Here is a 26,693-nt window from a genome sequence, read left to right as displayed (position 1 = left end):
CCGGCCAGGGCACACAGGAGAAGCACTCATCTGCTTCTCCACCCCTCCCCCTCTCCTTCCTCTCTGTCTCTCTCTTCCCCTCTCGCAGCCGAGGCTCCATTGGAGCAAAGCTGGCCCGGGCGCTGAGGATGGCTCCATGGCCTCTGCCTCCGGCGCTAGAATGGCTCTGGTTGCAACAAGAGCGACACCCCAGATGGGTAGAGCATCGTCCCCTGGTGGGCATACTGGGTGGATCCCGGTCGGGCACATGCAGGAGTCTGTCTGACTGCCTCCCATTTCCAACTTCAGAAAAATACAAAAAAAAAAAAAAAGAAAGAAACAATGCAAGTTGCTTTGCTCTGAGAAAAGAGAATATGCAAAAACTCAAACTTTTTTTTTTTTTTTTTTTTCTTTTCATTTTTCTGAAGCTGGAAACAGGGAGAGACAGTCAGACAGACTCCCGCATGCGCCCGACCAGGATCCACCCGGCACGCCCACCAGGGGCGACGCTCTGCCCACCAGGGGGCGATGCTCTGCCCATCCTGGGCGTCGCCATGTTGCGACCAGAGCCACTCTAGCGCCTGAGGCAGAGGCCACAGAGCCATCCCCAGCGCCCGGGCCATCTTTGCTCCAATGGAGCCTTGGCTGCGGGAGGGGAAGAGAGAGACAGAGAGGAAGGCGCGGCGGAGGGGTGGAGAAGCAAATGGGCGCTTCTCCTGTGTGCCCTGGCCGGGAATCGAACCCGGGTCCTCCGCACGCTAGGCCGACGCTCTACCGCTGAGCCAACCGGCCAGGGCCCAAACTTCTAAATTAAACATATTCTGCACTCCCACGAGAACTCTTCAGTGGCCATTCCTGATTTGTTTAACATATGGCTTGATTTACAACATGTCAACCATGCCCATGTGTCAGGGACACAGGCTAAGGCAGGGCACAAGAGTGGCACCTGCTGTGGCTCTACGGGCTGTCTGATAGATACTGTATTTCCACTGCTGCTTCTTTATATGAAAAAAAGTCTCTACATACCGTGTACGATAACACTGGGCGTTTTTTTTTTTTAAATGTAGAACCAGGACGAGCTCGCCTGCGTCACAGACGGAGCCCTGCGCTCACTGAGAATGGCAAGCAGAGGCGGCAAGCCCGCTGCGCTCGCCAGAACTAAGCTCCAATGCCCTGCCTGCTCATGCAGGGGAGCCAGGCCCGGAGGGGGGGGAAGGACTCACAGTCGCCTTGTCCAGGACTTTCACCGAATCCTCATCGGCCACTTTATGTTTCCGAAGAGCTTCTTCCAGGGTCCAGAGGGGGAGGTTCTCCCACTTCCCGAACACCACAAGGTCGATGTCACTGGACACAGAACACAGAACACAGGCCCGAAGGCTGTTTGAGGCAGCGAGAGAATGTACTCATTTTAACGCAGACTCGAGCTTGCCGACTGCACACTGGTGCCTGAGAACCCGCCCCACCCTGCCCGTGGAGACGGAGCGTGCTGGTGCTGGCTGTCAGAGGGGAGGGCAGGCTGGTGACGGTATCAACCACCTCCTCTCAGTCACTTCACACAAACAGGGTGATTGCAAAAGAATAACCTCAAAGAATACCAGTTAACGTTTCTTGTTCAAAAAGGATTCTGGGACTAAAAACTTAACACCGTCTATGTGGCTGAGATGAACTGTCACTTAGGTTAGTAAGCATAAAAAAGCGAGACACTGCTGCTTGTGTAGAGAAGGAAGAAAACACGCCCACACACACTTCAGCTCAGCCGTGGGGAGCGCCGGGAAGGACGTGCCAGGCTGTGCGGCGGCCCCTCCGAGGGACAGCCTTCCCCAGGGACTATTTCTGTGCCTTTTCAAATGTGAATTATGTCAATGTACCAGCGAGTCATAAAACTTAATTAAATTTTTTAGAAAGAGTGACTCAGAATTTTTGCTGAAGCTCAGAACCTAAATAAGGGAAAGATATTAATGAACTCAAAGCTGGATGGTTTATGGCTTCTTCTCGGCCTTGGCCAGCAAGGGGAAGATGGAAGTCACCAGGGTCCATCTGCTTCAGCATGTGGCAAGTTTGGGTCGAGAAGGTCAAATCGGGTTCAAATCCAACAACGGAACGAGTACCTATAACCATCCCATGCCACACACTCCAGAGTCTGTCAAGAGGGTGAGCCTCATGTTAAGTGGTCTTTCCACCACAAAGACAAACTGAGCCAGGATAGAAGGGGTTTCCTTCCTGAAGACCACGGCGTCTCAATTCTCGAACAAGTACTCATTCATCCCTTGGGGCCCCTTCCCAGGCCGGGGGCCAAGTAAGACGGCCCTGGTTGAGACACTGAGCCAAACGGGCCTGAGAGGTCTGTGTCCTTCCTCAGACAAGAACCTGCGCCCTGAATTTCTGCATCAGGATGCTGACAGAGGGTGACAGTGAGACTTCTTAACAAACACTGCGAGAGACCTGGCATGCGCGTACACACCGCGCTGTGGGGCGGTAGGTGCTCCTCCCAAATCCTCCACGAGCATGCGCGTACACACCGCGCTGTGGGGCGGGGCAGGTGCTCCTCCCAAATCCTCCATGAGCATGCGCTAAACACCGCACTGTGGGGCGGCAGGTGCTCCTCCCAAATCCTCCACGAGCATGCGCGTAAACACCGCACTGTGGGGCGGCAGGAGCTCCTCCCAAATCCTCCACGAGCATGCGCGTAAACACCGCGCTGTGGGGCGGCAGATGCTCCACCCAAATCCTCCACGAGCATGCGCGTACACACCGCGCTGTGGGGCGGGGCAGGTGCTCCTCCCAAATCCTCCATGAGCATGCGCTAAACACCGCACTGTGGGGCGGCAGGTGCTCCTCCTAAATCCTCCACGAGCATGCGCGTACACACCGCGCTGTGGGGCGGCAGGTGCTCCTCCCAAATCCTCCACGAGCATGCGCGTACACACCGCGCTGTGGGGCGGCAGATGCTCCACCCAAATCCTCCACGAGCATGCGCGTACACACCGCGCTGTGGGGCGGGGCAGGTGCTCCTCCCAAATCCTCCATGAGCATGCGCTAAACACCGCACTGTGGGGCGGCAGGTGCTCCTCCCAAATCCTCCACGAGCATGCGCGTAAACACCGCACTGTGGGGCGGCAGGAGCTCCTCCCAAATCCTCCACGAGCATGCGCGTAAACACCGCGCTGTGGGGCGGCAGATGCTCCACCCAAATCCTCCACGAGCATGCGCGTAAACACCGCACTGTGGGGCGGCAGGAGCTCCTCCCAAATCCTCCACGAGCATGTGCGCACACACCACGCTGTGGGGCGGGCAGGTGCTCCTCCCAAATCCTCCATGAGCATGTGCGCACACACCACGCTGTGGGGCGGGCAGGTGCTCCTCCCAAATCCTCCACGAGCATGCGCGCACACACCGCGCTGTGGGGCGGCAGGTGCTCCTCCCAAATCCTCCACGAGCATGTGCGTAGCGGGCTGAGGGCTGGGGCTGGGCCGTCTCTGTGGGTGGTCGGCCCGCTGCTAAAACGAGTACCTGACCACACTGCTCCACCTCCCCTTATCTACCCATCTGAGATGGTACAGATGCCATCTGCATCATTTGGTTGGTAAGATGTCTGAAGTGATAGCTAGCTCAAGGTGATTCAAATAAAACACTCTTTTGTTTCTGTGCTTACACCATCAACAGCCAAAATGAATGCACAACCACTTGAAAGCGTAATATACTAACCTAGTGGGTAAATACAGGCCAGTTTTGAAACTCCCAAATATCTGGACCTGAAATAGAAACAATTAGGACATTACTTGTTATGCCGGGGAGAAATGACGGTTTCTGCTACCCCCTACTGGCACTTGTGAGTACTGCACGAGCACTTTTCCGACCACCAAGCAGACAGGCATTCGGAATACAGTGAAATATATCATACTAGGTTCAAATATCAAACACACAGGCTACAACAGACAACTTTCAAAAGTAAAATTCAGGTCACTGATGCCCCCTTATACTCCCAAACCCTTCATGTGTGCCCTGTAGGCGGGAGTCGCCTCACAGATTACCGATTGAGGGTCAGACCACTCCGCCCGCAGGCCATCTCCACAGAGGACGCCAGGCACTGTCACGGCCGCGTCATGCAGTGGCACAGCACCGGACACGTCCTCGCCCACGCGGAGAGTGAGGGGACTCGGGCGGGGATGTGCACTGAGTGTTTGCAATGACAGGAAGGATGAGAAAGCATGCCCCGGGGAGAGATGAACCGGGCACCCACTCAGTACGGGCCCCTCGTCTGCCAGACAAACACGGAAGAGCTGCGTCTCCGGGAGAAGGAGACGTGGATGGGGCTCCCCGGACCTCGGCTCTGCTGACACCTGGGGCAGAGCATCCTGGGCAGGGCAGGGTGCTTAGCAACGCCCTTGGCCTGTACCCCTTGTCTGCCCGGGGCACCTCACCAGTGGTGATGACGATGACAATGGTCTCCTATCACGCCAAATGCCTCCGGGGCAGTCCCCCCAGCTGAGAGCCCTGGCCCAGCTCCACGGGAAGAGCTAGGGCACGTAGTACTGCTCACAGAAGCCTCAGTGCCCTCCCTTCCCCCTCGACCCACAGGGCCTCCTCTGCAGAGCCTTTTCTTCCCGGCTGAACCACCACAAGAACGGCCTCCCTGGCTCCGCCGCTCCGGGCCAGGTCTACAGGAAAGCTACAACACACCGTGGCGGGCTCTCAGCAGGCAGAACCGTACAAGAGCCCTGCAGAGCGCAGCTCTGACTCCGCGAGGGAACAGGAACTGCAGGTGAACGCAGACGCCGTCTTGGGCAGGACGCTCAGCAGCAGCAGATGGCGGCCCTTTTTGGGGGTGGGGCAGAGCAGACCCCACATCCGCCTCAGCAAAGGAACCTCAGGTGACAGGAGCCCGTGCCGCTCCTGCCCGCCGTCCCCGTTCCGCTGCAGGCGACGACCGCGTCTACCGGGCGGGTGGAACAGCGCAGTGCCTGCGCCTCTGACGACAGAGGCCACAGGGAAGCGCCTCCTTCATGCTGGCGACGCCCAGCCTGCCTTCCCCCGCCGCCCGTCAACCCTGCCGAGCCATGGTTTCAAGGAAATCGTGATTCAATGCAAATAACTCGAAAGCCCAATTCCAAAGGCCGAAGAAAATCGCGGGCCTTCAACATCTCATTAGACCGTAGCTCTGCAGACGCTGGACGGCTGCCCGTGGGGACTGGGATGCGACGCGGCCCGCAGCCGAGCGCACGGCGGAAGGAGGGGTACTCACGTCGGCGCTGGGCCACAGCTCCTTGATCACACTCTCGATCCTGTTCACCACCTCCATCCGCATCTTCTCCTCCTCCGGCCTCGGAGACATGTACTCATAGAAATCACTGATTTCCTCGTGCAGGCTGGGGGGGAGCGGGGGGAGGCAGACAAGTTAATACGGACATAGCCAAGCTCATGAGAAATCACCACCTTCAATCATCTCGTCTAAGTCTTGTAACTCAGCTGATGACTTTGCAGCCATAGATGTCTACCTTTATTTTAGTGCCACGGACTCATGCCAGGCTAAAATGGGAACGTGTGCAACTTAATCAAAACTGCCAAAATAATTCAATAAAGTAAGAAAGTCCAAGAAGCCCCAATGGAGCGCGAACAGCTCGGCCAGCATCTGTCATCACCGGGCGGAACGCTCACTGGCGGGGACACAGACGCAGAGGCCCAGAATGTGGGTGAAGCAGGCCAGCTCCCCGGGCGTGGGGCTAACCCTCCCCTCCTCCGCGCCTTCACCTCTGCTTACGGGCGCACGCAAGGGTCACCAGTGAGCGCCAGCAAAGGCCCGAGAAGAGCTGCCGGCACACGAGGCTCCACAGAGCTGCTTCCAGGGACCAGGGGGCACCTGGTGACACCAGTCACTTGAGGGACAAGCCAGGAAGCCAGGGCTTTCCCCATGGAAACAGGGAAGCCTGTATCCACTGTTCTGAGAGGGGCTGGGCAGGTCGGGCTTCATTCAGACAGGTGGCACTCTGAGAAGGCTCATCGGGCACTGCCCAGATGGCGGCCCAGCAGAGGGCCAGCCGGACGCAGAGGGGACAGCTCCTCCGTTACTGCTCCTGGGGAGAGCTGGGTCAAGGTCCAGGAGACCGGGGCGGGGGGCGCAGGAAAGGAATGGGCCCAGAAAGCACACACAGACACGAGGCCCCGCCCAGAGCATGAGCTGCAGGGAAAGGGGTGGGCAGCTGAGGGCTGCAGTCGGTGGAGGAGAGGAAGAGAAACTGGCCAGGCTGACTGCGAGCGGACCGCGGCCATGACAGTCACAGGACGGAAGAAGAGGTGGCGCAGGCCTTCCCAGCGGGGCGTGTGGAGAGCTAGCTAGCTCGGGAGGAGGACGCAGACAGTGTGCCACGGACGGCCACCGCTGGCCTGATGCTGGATGCCAAGGATACAGAGAGCCGCTCCAGGGCACTGGAGGTGAGCCCAAGGCGGACGGTCTCACACGTCTCAGTCCAGCATAGCTGGAAACGCGAGGGGCGTGTCCTACCCATCACTCCTCAGGACAGCTGTCCCCAAAAGTCCCCTGCTTTTCACCCTGCAGGAACAGTTCACAAGGGAACGAGGGCATCAGTACAGCATTATCTGGAATGCTGAAGAATTTAGTCAGGGAGGACGGCCCTCCATGTCCCCCAATGGGAGCCAGCAGAGGGGTCGGGAGCAGTTGCTGACCCTCCCCCTAAAATGACAGCGAGAACCCGTCACAAAGAAACAGGGAGTCACGGGAAGAGAGAAAGAGCCAAGATTTGTTAAGTTGCAAAGACAAAAGCACAATGTGTTCAAAGTATCCCTTTTGTGTGCATTACACACACACACACACGCACAAACACACACTTCTCCGTGCACTGACATGTGTTCTGGAAGGACACTGTTAAAACTGTGATCACCTCGGGGACAAGCACGCAGGACAGCTGGGGGACTTCACGCTTTATTCAGTCACTGTGCCCTATTATAACTTTTTAAACTACCAGTGTGTGTGTGTGTGTGTGTGTGTGTGTGTGTGTCTGCTTTTCCAACAGGGCTGACTACCTGCCTGGAGAGATTACAGGCCATTTGTCACCGTCTTTATATTTCCCACATGAAAAGTGTGTCTGTGTGCGTGTGCATGTACTATCCCCCACTGAGTGGGGTCTCTATGCCACAGGTTCTGGTGATCAAATCTGGTAAGTGAATGGGGAGTGGGATGGGTTGCTTTGAAAGATACATTTTATATTGGCTACCTTTTAAAAATGTATCCATGTTAACTAACATTGTATATTTTTATAAGACCTCTACAACAAGGAAAATAAGCCAGCAGTAGCCAGAGAGCCCAGGCGACTCCACAAGCCTGCACGCGGCATGGACCCCTGGGGACACAGAAGGACCCCAAACCCGCCACACGATGCTTGGAAGGTTACCGCACGCCCAACTCAGTGTGCAGAGTGTCTGCTCCTCTCTGACTCACCCCCCCCAGGGCCGTGCAGACTGGATGTCTGTGCCCGTGCCAGACAGATTTCTGGAAGAGTGCATTAGACTGCTGGCAGTGGCTTCCTCTGGGGAGCGGGACCGAGGTCTGAGGTGCAGGGATTACCTTTTGTGTGGCCCGATTTTTTTCAAATGCACACAGGCACGGAGACAAGTGGGTACCAGCACTAGCCCTGGGGCGAGCCTGTTGCAGTCTGAGTGACATCTTCAGGAGGCCCCGGAATTTGATTTTTACAAAGAAACTGCACACACACACACACACGCACACACGCTCTTGTAGTACCAACTGACAGCTAGACAGCGCTACCCAGATTTGACCTCAAACTCAATAAATCCAAACAAAATTCCACGTCTTCCCCAAAACCAACTCTTCTCCGAGTATTTCCCTGCCCGAGTTCCCGTCTCCCCAGATGGAGACCAGCACCTTCCCGGTTCACCCTTCCTCGTGCTCTGGAGCCAACAGGTCTCCCAGTCCTGTCCCTCCCACCCATCCTCCAAAGCCTATTTCCAAGTCAGACCTGTACTGCCTTAGGGCCTCTGAAGTGGTCTCCAGGCCTGCCAGGGTCCCTTCCTCAACCAACCCGTGTCCCTTCAAATGCCTTATCGGAGCACAGCCTGGCGCCCCCCCCCCGGCACACACAGGAGGAGTGCCCGGCATGCCGTGTCCTTTCAAGAACCCTGCCTCGCCCCGGCAGGCCCTATGCTGGAACACCTTCTTACGCAGCCTTCAGAGCTCAAATGTCACCTGCCCGAGACAAGTCCGGCCTCCCCAGCACTCCTGTCCACTCCAGTCCTGTCCTGCCTCCTGCCTAGCGGTCCATCACAGCCTATTTCCTCCTTATGAGCCTGTCCATGCAGACTCACCCCTCCTGGGCTCGGCCCCGTGTCCCCAGACCCAGGGCACAGCACAGAGCAGCTCTTCCTTAGGAAGGGACCCTCAGCTCCCAGGTGGATATCCACTCACACTCATGTCTGCATGGGCATAAAGGACAATCCTTTAGCGCCAAGGATGGTGACATAGCTTCTCAGAAGCATGTCTGCCACACTCAGACACACGGCTGTGACACAACAGCCACACGGCTCACACACACACGGCTGTGACACAACAGCCACACGGCTCACACACACGGCTGTGACGCAACAGCCACACAGCTCACACACACGGCTGTGACGCAACAGCCACACGGCTCAGACACACGGCTGTGAGACAACAGCCACACGGCTCAGACACACGGCTGTGACGCAACAGCCACACGGCTGTGAGACAACAGCCACACGGCTCAGACACACGGCTGTGAGACAACAGCCACACAGCTGTGAGACAACAGCCACATGGCTCAGACACACGGCTGTGACGCAACAGCCACACGGCTCAGACACACGGCTGTGACGCAACAGCCACACGGCTGTGAGACAACAGCCACACGGCTCACACACACGGCTGTGACACAACAGCCACACGGCTCAGACACACGGCTGTGACACAACAGCCACACGGCTCACACACACGGGTGTGAGACAACAGCCACACGGCTCAGACACACGGCTGTGACACAACAGCAACACGGCTCACACACACGGCTGTGACACAACAGCCACACGGCTGTGAGACAACAGCCACACGGCTCACACACACGGCTGTGACACAATAGCCACACGGCTGTGAGACAACAGCCACACGGCTCAGACACACGGCTGTGACGCAACAGCCACACGGCTGTGAGACAACAACCACACACCTCACACGACTGTGACACAACAGACACATGCACAAGGGGATCTGTCAAAGCCACGGTTTCGAGACTGTTCCAGAATGGAGCTCCCTAGTGTCTGCACAACAGGCCTAACTTTCTGTGCTGTGCACTGATAAAGAACAGCAAAGCAACAAAGGAAAAGACACTCACACCCCAAATTTTCACTGTATCCAAGGACTGAAAAGACACGGGGGAGAAAATGTGGACGACAGCATCAAGTTCCTGAAAAGGAAGAGGAGTCTACACATCTGACTTCTGCGAGCTCCATGGGCATTTACAACTGTTACCCACGCTGGAGAACGCCACACTGTGTCACCCTCCTGGGGTAGGACCTGGGAGGAGGGGCGCAGAGATGTCTGACAGGGTGCAGTTCCCGTGTCTCGCTTCTTTTCAGAGGTGCCTGGGCCCGCTCTCCCCGAACTCAGGGCACTCCCTTCAAAGGCCCGGGGCTTGCTCTCCTTTTCTGGACCCGGTCTTACTGGCCAGTGTTCCAGGGGATGGTTTTCATTTGATTTCCTGTCCCTTTCCCCTTTGCTTCTATGAAGGGAGACTAGAACTGCCTGACTCCTTCCCCTGGGCATCTTCCAACACCCCCAACCCGGCCGCCCCTTCTAAGCAGTGATAAGGGGAAGGAAGAGAGAGAAGAGGAAAGGAACTGGTCTCCCTAAGACCAAGTATCTTCAAACAAAAGTTTAGTTAATCTAATCCCAGTCATTAATTCTCTGCCCTTCCGAGAAAAATTCAGAACTCCCCCCTACCCCAACCACTTGGAGCAGATCTAACCAAATTTGGAAACAGTTGGGAAGCTCAAAGAATAATTGATCATATCCCCTGACTAAGACCAAGTATCTTGAAATAAAAGCTTAGTTAAACTTATTCCCCAAGTGGGAGGTCCTCAAATATTTGCTGAGTGAAAAAACAAACGAGGCTAAATCTTTCCTTGTCTAACGAGGTCCAAATGCCAGTAAGAATAGCCCATTCACAGAAGTATGTTGTATTCTTGACTATAACACACAGAAGTATGTTGTATTCTTGACTATAACAATGAAATGTGGATGTGCTTAAATTAACCCTTACAGTTCTGACACCAAAATTATATTTGTTACTGCATTGATTCGTTCATCTAGTTATCCTGAGTGGAGAGGCTGGTGTTTAGGAACAGACACTGCTCTATAAATACCCAGGCACTTGGATGTCTTGCCCTGCGTTCAAGTATTGGTAAAAGGGGCACCGAACCAACACAGGACAGGGCGCCTCTCTTTCAAGGACCCCTATGCCTGAAAGTCCAGATATCCTGAACATAGTACAGGTGATGATGCACTTAATAAATTATTTACACCAAGTAAGATAAACTCCTGACATACGTTTAACATCTTTGCACTAACTACTAATGATCACCTTGGATGGCAGAACTGGGAACAAAGCCAACCGGAGAAGAGCTTTCGTAATATACTGTGTATTTTTTGCCCTGTGCTGTTGAGATCTTCCGGAGAAGTGCTGGTATGGTCTATGGAATTTTTTAAAGCCAAAGTGAGAAGTACAGAGACAAAGCGACTGAGAATTAATTCACTTATACACACGCCAAAAACACAACGTATGTAAACGAGCCTACTTGACTTTACGAGGTCCTAAACTCTGGTAGACATACGGAAATTTACAGCTGTTTGGAAAAGCACACAGGGAAATAATAAAAATAAAAAAACCCATAAATCCCCTGCAGCTCCACCCTGTGAGCGGCAGGAGCAGCCAGGCCACGCGGGGCCAGCTGCACGCACTCGCACTCGTGCTACACCAGCTGCAAACTGCTGCCCCCCACAGGCCGTCTCAGCGGGAAACACAGCGGCTACATCATGGCCTCCATGCACGTCGTCGGATACCATAAAAATAAATTTTTAATGACTGTACGTTATTCTGGAATACGAATCACACCATAATTTATCCGACCAACCCCTTACTCTTGAGCATTCAGGTTTTTCACGACTTCATTGACTTGACAATGCTCTTTGCATATAAATCAATGAGCAACGAACGGTCATTTTCCTCTTAGAATGAATTCATCCCTCACCGAATTCACCGAATTCATCGGTGAAAAGTGACAGGATAGCTAGTGCTTCTGAAGAATGTTCCCCCAAATGCCCCCCACCAGAGGGGCGCTCATCCTGCCTCCTGCAGAGAAGCATGCAGGCCTTCCCCAACCCCCACACCGGAGGGGTGCTTGTGTTTATCCTTCTCTTCCTAGTAAGATTAGGAATTTTCTCCCTGTTCACTGGACATTTGTATTCTATCTTTTTCCGTTCGTTTCAACAAGCCACTGGATGAAATGAACACGGCGGTGTGAGGGGCGGGGCGGGGCTGGGACCAAACCTCCGCCCCCCCACTTCCCGGGATGCACAGCCCGGTGACTCTGCAAGCCCGTTTCCCACGGGGACATGAAGCGAGTACCTCTTTGTTTTTTTCTGAAGTGAGAAGTGGGGAGTCAGACAGACAGAGTCCCACATGCGCCCGACTGGGATCCACCCAGCATGCCCACCAGAGGGCGATGCTCTGTCCATCTGGGGCATTGATCTGTTGTGGAAGGAGCCATTCTAGCACCTGAGGCGAAGGCCATGGAGCCATCCTCAGCACCCGGGCCAACTTTGCTCCAATGGAGCCTTGGCTGCTGGAGGGGAAGAGAGAGACAGAGAGGAAGGAGAGGAGGAGGGGTGGAGAAGCAGATGGGCGCTTCTCCTGTGTGCCCTGGCCAGGAATTGAACCCAGGACTTCCACACGCGGGGCCAACGTTCTACCACTGAGCCAACCAGCCAGGGCGCGAGCACCTCTCTTGGTGGGTTTCTGTTGGGAAAGGGTTTACTTCTACTTAGCACATGGTAAACCCTCAATCAACACCTGCTATCATTAATTAGCAAATATTTGCTAAATGCCTACAGTAGGACGCCATGAGCCAAGTTCTAAGATACTACATCGAACAAGACAGACAAGGCCCTTGCCATCATGAAGCTTATCGCCTACTGGGAATTAATTTTAAAAAAATGTTTATTCTTATTTTTTAGGTTGTGTCTGATCTTATTGTTTCATTCTCATTCTATATATATTATGACTATTAACCGTCTGCCATCGAGACCAATACTGTTTCCTGTCCGTCTCCGTTTCAGAAAGTTTTTTTCAGTGAACCAGAAAGGACAGACAGCTAGGTAAGTGAGCATACTGCTGACACGGCACCTGCCGTGCGGGGTGCACGGGGGCGTGGCGGAGAAGGCGGCACCTGCCGTGCGGGGTGCACGGGGGCGTGGCGGAGAAGGCGGTCACCTGCCCTGCGGGGTGCACGGGGGCGTGGCGGAGAAGGCGGCACCTGCCGTGCGGGGTGCACGGGGGCGTGGCGGAGAAGGCGGTCACCTGCCGTGCGGGGTGCACGGGGGGCGTGGCGGAGAAGGCGGCACCTGCCCTGCGGGGTGCACGGGGGCGTGGCGGAGAAGGCGGCACCTGCCGAGCGGGGTGCACGGGGGCGTGGCGGAGAAGGCGGCACCTGCCCTGCGGGGTGCACGGGGGCGTGGCGGAGAAGGCGGCACCTGCCCTGCGGGGTGCACGGGGGCGTGGCGGAGAAGGCGGCACCTGCCGTGCGGGGTGCACGGGGGCGTGGCGGAGAAGGCGGCACCTGCCCTGCGGGGTGCACGGGGGCGTGGCGGAGAAGGCGGCACCTGCCGAGCGGGGTGCACGGGGGCGTGGCGGAGAAGGCGGCACCTGCCCTGCGGGGTGCACGGGGGCGTGGCGGAGAAGGCGGCACCTGCCCTGCGGGGTGCATGGGGGCGTGGCGGAGAAGGCGGCACCTGCCCTGCGGGGTGCACGGGGGCGTGGCGGAGAAGGCGGCACCTGCCGTGCGGGGTGCACGGGGGCGTGGCGGAGAAGGCGGCACCTGCCGTGCGGGGTGCACGGGGGCGTGGCGGAGAAGGCGGTCACCTGGAACGCCACGCCCACCTAAAGCAGAGCCTGCTGCTCCCTGCCGGCCAGCAGCTACTCCACCGGACCGGGACCGTGAGCCCAGAACCGCCAACGCTTCCCATCTCTCGGGAGGAGCCAGAAATTCAGACTTGTAGCTATAGTTTTTACTTTAAAATTCTGAGATACTTTTCAGAAGATAGATGAAACAAGATAGAACAGTCCAGGCAAACCTGAACAGGCATCCGGTTCTGACCCAGTCATCAGGCCGCCCGTCTGCAGCCTCTGCTTCCAAGCCTCCCTCTCCTACGTGTTTCAAAGGTTTTTCTACCCTACGATGAGCAAGTTCTCTACTAAGAGAACAAGAAGACAAGCCACAGACCGGGAGAAATATCTGCAAAACACACAATCTGAAAAAGGACTGGTATACAAGATATAAAGAAACTCTTAAAATTCAACAAGAAAATAACCCAATTTAAACAAATGGGCAAAAGATCTAAACAGACACCTCAAACATACACACACACACACACCCCCCAAACAGGCATATGTAAAAAGATACCTGACATCACATGCCACCAGGGAGTTAAATTAAAATGAGACAACATGACCACAATGGCCAGAACCCTGAGCACTGACCACACCAGATGCCGCGAGGACGTGGAGCCGCGGGAACCCGCCCCCAGCACAGGTGGGTGTGCAACGTGGTCACGCCACACTGGAGGGTGGCCCGGCGGTTTCTCACAGAACTAAACACACTCGTACCCGACAATCCAGGATTCACGCCCCTTGCTGTTTAGCCGAATGAGCTGAAAACGTACGTCCACACAGAAGCCTGCAGATGTGTAGGGCAGCTTTATTCATCATGGCCAAACCTTGGAAGCAACCACGATGTCCTTCGGGATAGGTGAATGATGTATCCAGACAACGGATATTATTCAGTGCTAAGGGTTCAAGCTATCCAAGCCATGAAAGAGACACGGAGGAGCTTTAAATGCTCATTACTAAATGAAAAAGAAGCCGATCATAAAGGCTACATATACTGTACAATTCTAACATTCTGGAGAAGGCTGAGGAGAGTGGGGGTGGACAGGGGAGCACAGAGGATTTCTAGGGCAGTGAAACTATTCTGCAAACAGTAGGTCTGTGTCATTATACATCCAGCCACATCCACAAAATGTCCATCACCAAGAGAGAGTGCTCATGGAAACTACGGACCCTGGGTGACAATGACGTGTCGAAGTGGATTCACTGGTTCTAATCAACGTACCCTGGTAGGGTAGGGGATCAAATCTCTGTACCTCCCATTCAGTTTTGCTATGAATCTCAAAACTGCTAAAGAAAAAGTCGATTTAAAAAAATCTATTATTTTCTACTTTTTTTTAAAATTTAACTATCACTTATTCGTAACTTTTTTTTTTCAAACAGGTAAGCAGGGGCGGGCACCCTTTATTGACAGGAAAAGGAGCTCCAGTCAGCAGTGGCCTGACCCCTCTCCCAGCAATTCTACCTCTCGACCCCCTTCCTTTGTGGAGCAACTCCTGTCCCTACTTACTGTCCTGTGTGATTGTGGTGAGGCTGTCCGGAAGAGCCAGCTGGAGTTCTGCACAGGAGCAGCCATGGGGGACCCCGTCAGTGTGTCATCCACAGTCATGACTCGGGGATGGGCACAGGACCCCGAGAGCCCATGTGGTGTCCTTCCTTAGGACTCTGTGTACTGACACTTAGGAAGGTCACTTTCTTCTTTGACCTTGAGCTGCAAAAACAGAAGCTTGGAAGTATCAACAGCCACACCCCCTTTCCCTCCAGCTGCCAAAGGGAAGCCCATGGCAATAGGAGAGAACAGGGCCAGCCCTGAGAGAGAGGAACAGCCAGCAGGAGGCAGGGCGTCTGAGCCTCGTGCCTCCGCTGGAGTCCCTGGGCAACTATCCCCACGGGCACCCACCTACCTGACAAAATAAAACCCTTCACTTAGTTTCTGCTTAAACCAAGAGGAGCCACTTTCTTACTCCTGTACTTGAGAGAATTCCTGATTTACACCATTAAACTCTTAGGCAAAGCGGGGTCGATCTAAGGCTCTCTTTTCAGATCTGCTGCTGTTTCTGCCTACTCTAGGGCTTGAATTACCCTTCAAATTCTTGTATAAATGTATGAACGGTTGATAACACAAAACCAATCCTCTCCCAAACTCATCTCTGGTTTCCACAAGTTCTTGGCTATTCTTGCCTGTTTACTCTCTTCTCTCAAAAGAGAGTTTCATGTGGGGAGCCACTCTAACCTTCACACTAAGTCAACATGGTGGATCGAAAGCTTCATCATATGAAAGCATTTTATCAAATCCTGGCTATGCAGAGAGGTGTTTCGGGACTTGGCAATCATTCGATTTACTGACTGAATTCATCAATCTGCCAGCAGTTAATTAAAAAATAAAAATAAAAGCAAAAATAAATAAATAGCAAACAAAACAAAACAGAAACAATGTCTGACACCTTCATTGAGCAGGCAAACCAGATCACACAGAAAGACAGATTTTCTAGACATGCAAACCATTTAAAACACTGATGATAAAAACCACCTGGACACAGTCCTGTTTCAGCCCCCTGTCGGGTCTCTCCAAGCACATCCACTGAAATACGTATGTCCCAGCTCCCACCACCTTCCGGAAAACCTGCATCGGCTGTGGGCAGCCACCTCTGGGGCCGACACACTGAGCTCTTCCCCAGGGGCTCCCCCACCCCAGAGTGAGGCCTGACTTGGTGACTAGCTCAGGGAGTTCCCGGAGTGACCGTTCTGGGCCGGCTGTGTTCAGTGAGGATGCTGACTCAGCCCCCGTCTACGGACCACCCCCGCACTTACCCTCAATCCCTGAAAACAGCGGAGAGTTCTGAACACCGAAGGACAAAATGAGAGCTCTACTAGACAGCCTACCAAATTAAAAAACTATATATATTCTTTTATACATATCTATATTTTGGGAGAGACTGTAGACACTTTGATAACTTTAAAGAGGTCCTTTAATGATCAATAAAACAGTGCGTCACCCTCACTAACAGAAAATGAAACCTAAGTATTGCCACACTTTCCTCTCCATGCTAACCTTTAGTAACAGTAAGAATGGGCAGTACAGGCCCTGGCCGGTTGGCTCAGTGGTAGAGCGTCGGCCCGGCGTGTGGAAGTCCCAGGTTTGATTCCTGGCCAGGGCACACAGGAGAAGCACCCATCTGCTTCTCCACCCCTCCCCCTCTCCTTCCTCTCTGTCTCTCTCTTCCCCTCCCGCGGCCAAGGCTCCATTAGAACAAAGTTGGCCCAGGCGCTGAGGATAGCTCCATGGCCTCCACCTCAGGCACTAGAATGGCTCCGGTTGCAGTGAAGCAACACCCCAGATGGACAGAATATCACCCCCTGGTGAGCATGCCGGGTGGATCCCGGTCGGGCACATGTGGGAGTCTGTCTCTCTGCCTCCCTGCTTCTCACTTCAGAAAAATACAGAAAAGAATGTGCTGTCCCATGACACCAGACACGCCGCAGAGCCTCCCCTCCTCCCCCACTGGGCTCCTGCTGTGCACTGGCACCCCCAGCTTGGCGGTCCAGCGTCGCCTGGGCACTGAGAGCCAGCCTGGCACCGCACTGTCCGCTGGCTCTCACTGACATTCTGACCCTGTCCCGTTCCCCTGCACCTGCCTCTGCTCCACGTAACACAGGTGATCAAGGGAAGGAAGCTCCGGAAACTTACAGGTGTCTGCCAAGACACACGTTCCCAGCCGGGAGCCGGGCCAGGAGGGCCACACTGCAGGCGACCGGAGCAGGGGCCTGGCCCGGACCAGCATCTCCCTGCTCTGCGGAGCAGGGCCTGGCCCGGACCAGCATCTCCCTGCTCTGCGGAGCAGGGGCCTGGCCCGGACCAGCATCTCCCTGCTCTGCGGTACATTTCCAGAGAGCTCTTCGCCAGTCCCCGACTCAAACCATCCACAGTAATTCCATGAGGCTGACGAGGAGAAGTTCACTTCTAACAACTAAAAGATTGTATTTTTAATGGGGACTCAAGTGACTTTCCTCAGATCACAGAAAATTAACAGCAAAACCAAACATGAAAAACAGATCTCATCTGAACACGCCTACCATCAGGATCAAATCCCAGCTCAGACTTCTCCAGCTGAGCGAGCTTTCCAAGGGTACCAGCCACCCTCGGCATTAGTGCCCACATCAGTAAAGCGGGCGTGAGCGCCCATCAGCAGCCCTGGGGGGCCCCGGCCCCCGCCTGACAGCTGGGCTACCTCAAAGTCCATCCTGACCCTCGGGCTCGGCTGCCTCGCCTCTTCGTGAGCTCACACGTCCACGAGGGCGATGAGAGGGTCTGGCCAGTCACTTCCCTAAGTCGCTTACCCTTTCCAGACACTAGTGACATTCCCACACACACCGTGGAAGGCAGAGATGTGCCCAGCTCTGTGCCGGACGGTGGTCCAACGGTGCCTTCGCTGTCCCATCAGATAGATGCACATCCCACCTGAGACTCCAGGACCTTCTGGGACTCTCAGTCCACTCCTCCCCCCAGCAGCCTGTCTCTCTTCATCCCCAACCCTTCACCTGGACCGAAAGGCTAACACCCAAGTGTGCTCACAAGCAGCCCAAGTATCGCTGGGGTTCCACAGCCCTCTCGTAGCCATCGACTCCTCTGCAACAGAGGTCAGCAAGCCACACCCACTGGCCGAACCTAGCCCCTTCCTATTTCTGGACAGCCCACAGGTGAGAATGTTCTTACATTTTTTTTTTTTTTTTGACAGAGAGTCAGAGAGAGGGACAGATAGGGACAGACAGGAAGGGAGAGAGATGAGAATCATCAATTTTTCGCTGTGGCACTTTAGTTTTTCATTGATTAATTTCTCATATGTGCCTTGACCGGGGGGCTACAGCAGACCGAGTAACCCCTTGCTCAAGCCAGCGACCTTGGGTCCAAGCTGGTGAGCTTTGCTCAAACCAGATGAGCCTGCGCTCAAGCTGGCGACCTCGGGGTCTCGAACCTGGGTCCTCCGCATCCCAGTCCGACGCTCTATCCACTGTGCCACCATGTGGTCAGGCTGTTTCTACACTTGTAAATGGTTGAACCTAGAGAAAGGAGGATATTCTGGGACAGGTGTGAGTCACACACAATTTCACTGGAATGTCGCCATGCCCACTCATTCCCACACTGTCCGTGGCGCTGTCCTGCACTGCTCAGAGCAGAGCTGAGTAGCTGGGACAGAGCTCGTGAAACCAGCAAAGCTAAACACACTTCCTGTCTTCCCAGGAAAGGTCTGCTGACCCCTGCTCTTCAGGTGGGCTCCCTAACACATCCAGGAGCAACTGCATAGATCACGTCCACCAGCTTACCCAATGTGTTCCGTGTGCTGCCCTGGACACGACTTTGAAAGGAAACATTTTCTCACCTCCCGGAACCAGGTTAGGGTAGAAGAGGGTGACTTCCGGTGCTCCGGAGAGGAGGTCACACTATGAGACATGCAGAGCGCGCGGAAGGGGGCTCCCAACAGGAGACGTCCCTGGGACCCCGCACAGGTCTTCACCATTCGACCCCAGACCTGTCTGAAGAGGTGAGGCTCCCTCCTCATACAAGCAACAGGACAAAGGCATCTTCGAGTAGAAACGCATGCCAAAGGCATTTCTAATCCAAGGAATACCCACGGCTTCAGCTCACCAGAACTCACTCCCAATATCTTCAAAATAAATTGGCAGCCCCCGCTTTTAACAGGAGCAACTCCGTTGAGAATTTAATGGGGATAAGACAGCATTCGAGGGTCATGCTAACTAGAAAAAGGAAACGAATGTAGTAAAAGCCACTTGACAGATTTTTGGCAGTAAAATGATGTCTAAACACATACCTCATGATCTAACATTAGGAATACAAGCTCTTAGTTTCGTGGTAGTCGAGGGAGAGAGCGGTACGACGTAAACATTAAAAATCGCCAGTAAGAAAAGCCAGAGTCCGTGCCCCTACGAGAGCGGAGGGCACAGAGGCAGACAGCACGGCTGCCCAAGAACCGGCTGCCACAGAAAGAGGGAGGGAGAAGGCTTTAAGCCCCTCCTGCCAAACCCGAATGTCAGCATCTCTTTCCTAACTGTTTAAACTGGAGGGAAAACAATCATGTTTATAAGCAGCCTAGGAAGGAAGGTAATGCTTGTCAAACTCTGAGAACTAAGCCTGTAGACACATCTCCAAGTCCACACGCTCTATGAGAGCTGTGTTTCCCCTTCGCGTGACTCTGAAAACATTCCCACAAGTCTGCTCTGGACTGTGCAGACGCCGCCCCCTGCCTGCGGGCACTGCGGGGCGCACTGTCAGGCTGCGTGACTGGTCCGCGCTAACAGTCCAGAGCAGAGTGAGCCTGGCCGGTGTGTCACGTACACGTGCCACGTGCCGGTCAAGTGGCACTGAGGCAGAGCTCTGTGGTTCTCAGCGCAGAGGAGTGGGGAGGACCAGAGGGAGAACATGACAAAGCAAGAAAGGTGTTCGGAATGCCATCGCGACCCCACGGCAGGCACCCCGCCCTCACACTGAGAAGCAATTTGACTGGAGTAAATCATCTGTCCCATAAAATTAATTCTACTGGCTCTGTTGTTTTATCTATATTTAATTTGTTAATCTGTTTTGTCTTTATAATCTTTTAAGCATAAGAAATGTATATACTTGTGTGCACTCTTCCGTTGTAATAGAAGTAACTTCAGCTGGGGTGCCCATGGAGAAGGCGGCCTTGTAGCAATGGCGCTGGGGAAACGGGACATCCGTACGCAGAAGAGACCCGCTGGACCCTGACCTCAGCCCACAGGCAGGCTAGTGACACAACTGATCAGAGGACTGGACACATGAACTGAACCAGAAACTTCTCGAAAGGAAATGCTGGCGAGTCATGACAGTGGATTCGGCAATGATTCCTCAGACATGATACCAAAAGCACAGGCAACAAGGTAATTTGCCCTTCATCAAAACGGAAAGCTTTTGTGTACCAAAGGGCACTATCGATTAAGTAAAAAGAAAACCAATAGAATGGGAGAAAATATTTGCAAATCATTTATCTGATAAAAGATTAATATCCAAAATATCTGAGGAACCCCTACAACTTAACACCACCGCCAACAACAACAAAACGGGCAAATAATTTGAATGGACATTTCTCAAAGGAGATAAACAAATGACCAATAAGCTCAGGAAAAAGATGTTCAACGTCATTAGTCATCAGAGATGACTGATGCAAATCGAAACTATAAGATACTACTTCAACCCATCAGGATGGCTATTATTAAAAAAGAAAAACAGAAAACCCTGAAAAAATGGAATTAAAATTTTAAACACCAGAAAATAAGTGTTGATGAGGACACAGAAAACCCAGCTGCCTCCTGCACCGCCGAGGGGGGTGTAGAATTATTTGGCTGCATTGGGAAACAGTGGTAGCTACTCAGAGAGTTACACACAGTACTGGACCACACTATCCAGCAATTCCAGTCCGAGGCATAAACTCAAAGGAGCTGAAAGCAGAAATTCAGATACTTCTACACCAATATTTACTCATAGCCTTATTCACAAGAGCCAAAAGGCAGAAACAACCCAGACGTCCACCAGCTGATCACTGTATGCCACCACAAAGCAAAATAAAAGGGACGGGCTGATCTGTAAGTCAGTGAAAACAGAAGACTGTACTTGCAGGCAATCAATGACTTACACGAACCCAAAACAACACAGCTGACAGTTCAGCATGAGGAGCAAGGTAACAAGCAAAACTGTTGCCCCTTTTGAAATATGAAAATACTTGTGGACAGAGGACCCCAAAGGGACCTATGAATCAAAAGGCCACCACTTATCTAAGGCATTCAGAGCTTTTAATGCAAAAACACTCTAACCCTAGAGTCCCGAGCCCGTCTCCCACGTCACCAGAGGTGGAAGGTGCGCCTGCCGGTCTCAGCTCCCTCCGGGCTCTGCTGGTTTCACAGGATGAGCTTTCAGTGTCCACACAAGGTCACACGCACTCACACAAAAGTCCTTCCACTACTAATTTCCTTACCAATGGGCACATATGACATGTCCTTCTCACGCCCTTTGCTTAGGGAACCCTGTCTCGTTTCATGGAAAAAGTGACACAGATCTAAACAGTGCTCTGGCAGTCTTCTCCACGGGAAAACACAACCACCCATTTCTAGAACTGCCAAACTGTTCACCTTACCACGCTGCTGGGCACAGGATTGATCTTCTGGCCAAGGACAAACAGCCCATGTTCTAAGTCAAGGGTGCCGAGTCCACTGTTACCTCACTTTCAGATAAGCGAGTGATAAGCATGAGAAAAATGAAAACACTAACACAGCAGTGAAAGTTCAAAGTAGAATGACATAACACATTTACACATACCTCAACACACACAGACACACACCAACAAACCTATGGGGCAAAAATCTCACAACCCCTCTACCAAGACCAAAATAAGTAAAAGTGATAAAACCTAATGCACTTGGGGGTGAGGACAGAGGGGCCTGGAAGCAAAGTGGACAGAGCTTCCCTCATGCAGTGACCTCTCCGGTCTTTCTGGAAACGAGTATGAAGAAACCCTTCCACTCAGTTTGAGGAACGAGATGGAGAAACAAGCTGAAAAGTAAACACTCGGCTCTTCCAGCACTTTGTTCACAATAGGAAGTAAAGGGCCACTTAGATGTCCAGCAGTCGGGAGAGCCTGAGCAAACCCTGGTGTACTGATACAGGACAAGACATCCCCGCCCCCTCCGAAAGCCTGTTTTTCTAGACGACATCAATACAGAGGAAAGACCACACAGAATGTAAGCTCACGGGGGTCTTTAATGTGGATGGAAATCACTCTTTAAAAACGCATCTCTGACGATGACACAAACATGAGTTTACGGAGACTAATACATAGTCGATTCCTTATAATGAAGAGCTTCTTTGAGATGGCATGATTGTTGTTACTTTATAGTCAAGTTGATCAAGATGACAAGAAACATGATTAAGTATACAGCCTCAATTTTTTAGCATGATCACTGAAGGCAAGCACCAAAGATATGCAGGACACATCAAATTCTCTTGATGTTTCTTGCTGTTTTGACACAATTATTCTGGCAACCATTATCTGTTAATCATCTCTACAGCGCTGACCTAATTCAGCACTTTTTATCAATGTTTCCTAGTCAGCACCCAGCACGCCGGCAGCAGGCAAGCAGACATGCAGGGTCGCACGGCAAAGCTAGGATGCGCCTCCTCGCTGTGACAATTACAAAATCCGGGCACATGCTCTGCTAGTCAGTCTTCACTCCGTTGCGGGCAAATGCAGCGAATTCTCCCGAGCCCCTCCACTCCACCCCCCACTCCACAGCCCCACTCCACCCCCCACTCCACCCTCCACTCCACCCCCCACTCCACAGCCCCACTGGAGGACAACTTAGCGTTCACTGCTCCCCGCCCCAGCCATCAGCATGGGCCCATGCAGTAGCACTGGGACAAGAAGCACGGAATCCACGGAAAACGGCTCAGAAAATGACGGTACAGCTACACAGTTGGAATTCGACATAGCACTTAATTAAAAAAAAAATTCCCAATATACGTTAAGTGGAAAAACATTACGGTTACAAAGCAATGCGTTTTCTGTGATCAGTCCACCCTGTGGGAAAAGTTTTGGGAAGGCCCATGGACGGCCGGAAATAGCCAGTACTGCCCAGGAAGGGGCCGGGGCTGGAAGGGCGGGCGGCCCATGGGAGACTCCGACTTCTATGTGATGTTTGAAGTTTTCAGGAAGAGAATAAATTCAAGCCTTGCTTACATAATTAAAATTTAAGAAGACTCTCTCTGGATAAGCTGTAGCTGCCTTACCTGCCGTTACACTAAGGAAGCTCGGAGGTGCAGGAAGGCAGGCATCTAACTGCTAACGGCCGCTGAAGACCCACCGTCCTCATGCTGAACCACACAAGCGCCCTTCCCTCCACTACCACGTGGAAACTCCTCCTTGCTTAGAAACAAACCCAGGCCCCTTCACCACACAAAGAAAAATAAAGCACTTTCAGGACATGACCAAATTCTTAAGAAATCTTACACATGAAATCTCAAATTCCTTAATAAGCACTTTTACGTTTAATAAAAAAAAAAAATGGCATTACAAGGCCTGAGCCAAACTTTCACTTCATTGAAATCTCTGCAGCCCACGTAACTATTCTGAAGCTGCTCCATTCCCTGGGTCTGGCTTAATTAACAGATAAAACATAAGCGAACTACAATTATGGGGCAGAAAGCACACCTTAACAAATTTAGAACAATTAGAATCATATAAAGTATGCTCTCAGACCACAATAACATTACACTAGAGATTGGTAACAAAAAGATAGCTGGAAAATCCCAAAACATAATATAAGGTCTACCGGCAAGTTCTGTCCGTTTTTGGAATAAAACAAAATACAAATTTTTCTTACTGTCAATAAACTTTATTAAATAATATAATTGCTATTATTATTAATGATTTCTTGCCAGCGTGAGGGCAATTTGTATATCCCATTTTTGAAAAATGTTTTATCTTTTGATGCGAAAAATTGAACTAATGCTTGTTTGATATCTTCTTCATTTTTGAATTTTTTGCCCTTCAAAAAATTTTGTAAGGACAAAAACAAGTGATACTCGGAGGGTGCTAAGTCCAGGGAATATGGTGGATGCGACAGACATGCTTCTGTAGCATTTCTTCCTTGTTGAAATTCGTAAAAATTACAGTGGCGTAAATGAACTTTATCAGTAGCCATGGGTACACTATCGCTTCACACATAAGACTAACGTGAATCAACTTTGTTTTAGTTAATTTGCTACATCAGTATGTATACATTGAGTGATAAAAATAGAGAGGCACACATGCGCCAAATAAACATGTGCTTACGTGTCAAAACTTGTGATAGAAACGAACAGAACTTTCTGGTAGACCTTATATTTGGAGATTAAACACATAATCCTTGGAGATTAAATAAAACATAGACTGGCCCTGGCCGGGTGGCTCAGTGAACAGAGAATTGTCCTGCATGCTGAGTTGTGGGTTCAACCTCTGGTCAGGGCACATACAAGAAGCAACAAATGAGTGCACAATTAAATGGAACCACTAAGGGAAACGAGTTGATGCTTCTCTCTCTCTCAAATCAATGGAAAAATTAAAATAATAATAAGTAAATAAATAAAACATGGATCAAAGAAGAAATCTGAAGAATTATTTCTAACTATATGAAGATGAAAATATAATGTATCAAAATTTGTGAGATGCAGAGAAAGCAGAGGAAACTTTATTAAATGCAAATATTTGAAAAGAAGAGAAATCTAAAAAGCAATTATCTAAATTTCTACCTTAGGAAACTAAAAAGATATGGACAATTAAATTCAAAGTAGGGCAAGAAAATAATTAAAATCGGAACAGAAATCAATAAAAAGAAAAAAAATCAATGAAACTAAAAGCTGATTCCTTCAAAAGATCAATAAAATTGATAAATCTCTGGCCAGATGAACTAAGAAATAAAAGAGAGAGAATAAATTACTAACAGAAATGAAAAAAAAGAAAAAAATAGGCCCATCACTACTGATCCTATGGGCGTTCAGAGGACAGTAGGCCCCTCACTACTGATCCTATGGGCGTTCAGAGGACAGTAGGCCCCTCACTACTGACCCTATGGGCGTTCAGAGGACAGTAGGCCCCTCACTACTGACCCTATGGGCGTTCAGAGGACAGTAGGCCCCTCACTACTGACCCTATGGGCGTTCAGAGGACAGTAGGCCCCTCACTACTGACCCTATGGGCGTTCAGAGGACAGTAGGCCCCTCACTACTGATCCTATGGGCATTCAGAGGACAGTAGGCCCCTCACTACTGATCCTATGGGCGTTCAGAGGACAGTAGGATCCTATGGGCATTCAGAGGACAGTAAAGGAATATTACAGCCTTCAGTGTTGGCCCAGGACGCTGAGGACCCCAGTCTGAAACCCTGAGGTCACAGCGGCTCATTGACTAGAGCACAGGCATGTCACCTTGAGCCAGGGGTTGCCGGCCTGAGCATGGGATCATTGACATGATCCCAAGATTGCTGGCTAGAAGCCCAAAGGTCACTGGTTTGGGCTCAAGGTCACTAGCTTGAAGCCCAAGGTGTTGGCTTGAGCCCAAGTCACTGGGGTCACTGGCTCGGCTTAAGCCTCCCCTCCATCCCAATCAAGGCACATATGAGAAGCAATCAATAAAGAACTAAAGTGAAGCAACTCAAGTTGATACCTCTCATCTCTCTCTTCCCCACCTTCCTTTCTCTCTCTCTGAAAAACACCACACACATATACAAAAGGAGTATTATGAACAAGTCTATGCCCACAATTTGATAACACAGGCGAAAGAGACTAATTCCTTGAAAGAGACAACCTGCTAGAATTTACACGGAAAAAAGAACGCTCTGAACAGACCTGTATCTATTAAAAAAACAGAATCAGTAACAAATAATCTTCTAAAACAGAAAGCACCAACCCTAGATTGGTTTACTGGTAAAATCTACCAAAGATTTAAGAAAGAAATTATCTCAACACTCTACAATCTCTTCAGAAAACAGAAGCAGAAGAAATCTTCCTAACTCATTCTGTGAAGCGAGAATCATCCTAATCCTCAAACCAGACAGAAAGACATTACAAGAAAGAAAAATCACTAATCTCTCTCATGAACACACATGTAAAAATCCTGAACAAAATACTAGCAAACTGAATCTAACAATGTACAAAAGGAATTATGCACTGTGACCAAGTGGGTTTTATTCCAGGTTCAACATTCCAAAATAAATTTATGTAACCCATCACATCAACAGGCTACAGAAGAAAAGTTGTATGGTGAGATCAACCAATACAGAAAAGGCACTTGAAAAAAAATCCAACATCCAATCAAACGCTCTCAGCAAACCGGAACAGGAAGTCCCTCAACTTCGTAAAGAACATAAAAATCTTACAGAAAACATCACATTTAATGATGAGAAAGGAGGTGTTTTACCACTAATCAGGAGCAATGCAAGATGTCTACTCTCACCGCTCCTATTCAACATCATAATGGAAGTCCTGGCTAATGCCGTAAGACCAGAAAAAGAGAACGTGTGCAGATTGGGGAAGGAAGAAATAATACTGCTTTTCTTTGCTAATGACATGATTATCAACATAGAAAATCCCAAAGAAACAGCAACAACAACAAAAATTCCTGGTACTAATAAGCCATTTATAGCAAGGTTGCAGCACACAAGGCTAATAAACAAAAGTTGATTACACTCTCATATACCAGCAGTAAACATTTGGAATTTGAAATGTAAAATGCAATAAATACCATTTGCATTGGCATCAAAAAATGAAAATACTTAGGTATAACTATAATAACATAGGTACAAGATCTATACGAAGAAAGTACAAAACTGATGAGAGAAATCAAAGAAAATATAAAGAAATGGAGGGTTATTCCCAGAACATGAAGAGGAAGACTATCCTGTCAAGATGTCATGGTCATTTATTTATACTTCCTCCCAATCTGAACTACAA

The 26,693-nt window shown here is 51.2% G+C and overlaps 1 protein-coding gene across 4 annotated transcripts in view; it reads right to left on the bottom strand.

Moving 5' to 3' along the window:
- TENT4B (terminal nucleotidyltransferase 4B) overlaps window positions 1-26,693 on the bottom strand; it is a 52,461-nt gene that overhangs the window by 13,053 nt on the left and 12,715 nt on the right. For all 4 annotated transcript variants that reach the window (XM_066350000.1, XM_066350002.1, XM_066350001.1 and 1 more), the window contains 3 exons: window positions 5,222-5,345; window positions 3,685-3,731; window positions 1,203-1,323 (listed from right to left, as the gene is read on the bottom strand). In XM_066350000.1, coding sequence (XP_066206097.1) covers window positions 1,203-1,323; window positions 3,685-3,731; window positions 5,222-5,345 — 292 coding nt within the window. The remainder of the gene's footprint in view (window positions 1-1,202; window positions 1,324-3,684; window positions 3,732-5,221; window positions 5,346-26,693) is intronic.

This window comes from Saccopteryx leptura, chromosome 9 (assembly GCF_036850995.1).
Source record: "Saccopteryx leptura isolate mSacLep1 chromosome 9, mSacLep1_pri_phased_curated, whole genome shotgun sequence".
Taxonomy (NCBI): Eukaryota; Metazoa; Chordata; class Mammalia; order Chiroptera; family Emballonuridae; genus Saccopteryx; species Saccopteryx leptura.
Note: the sequence above shows the minus strand (reverse complement) of the source record. Positions and strands in the feature narration are given on the sequence as shown.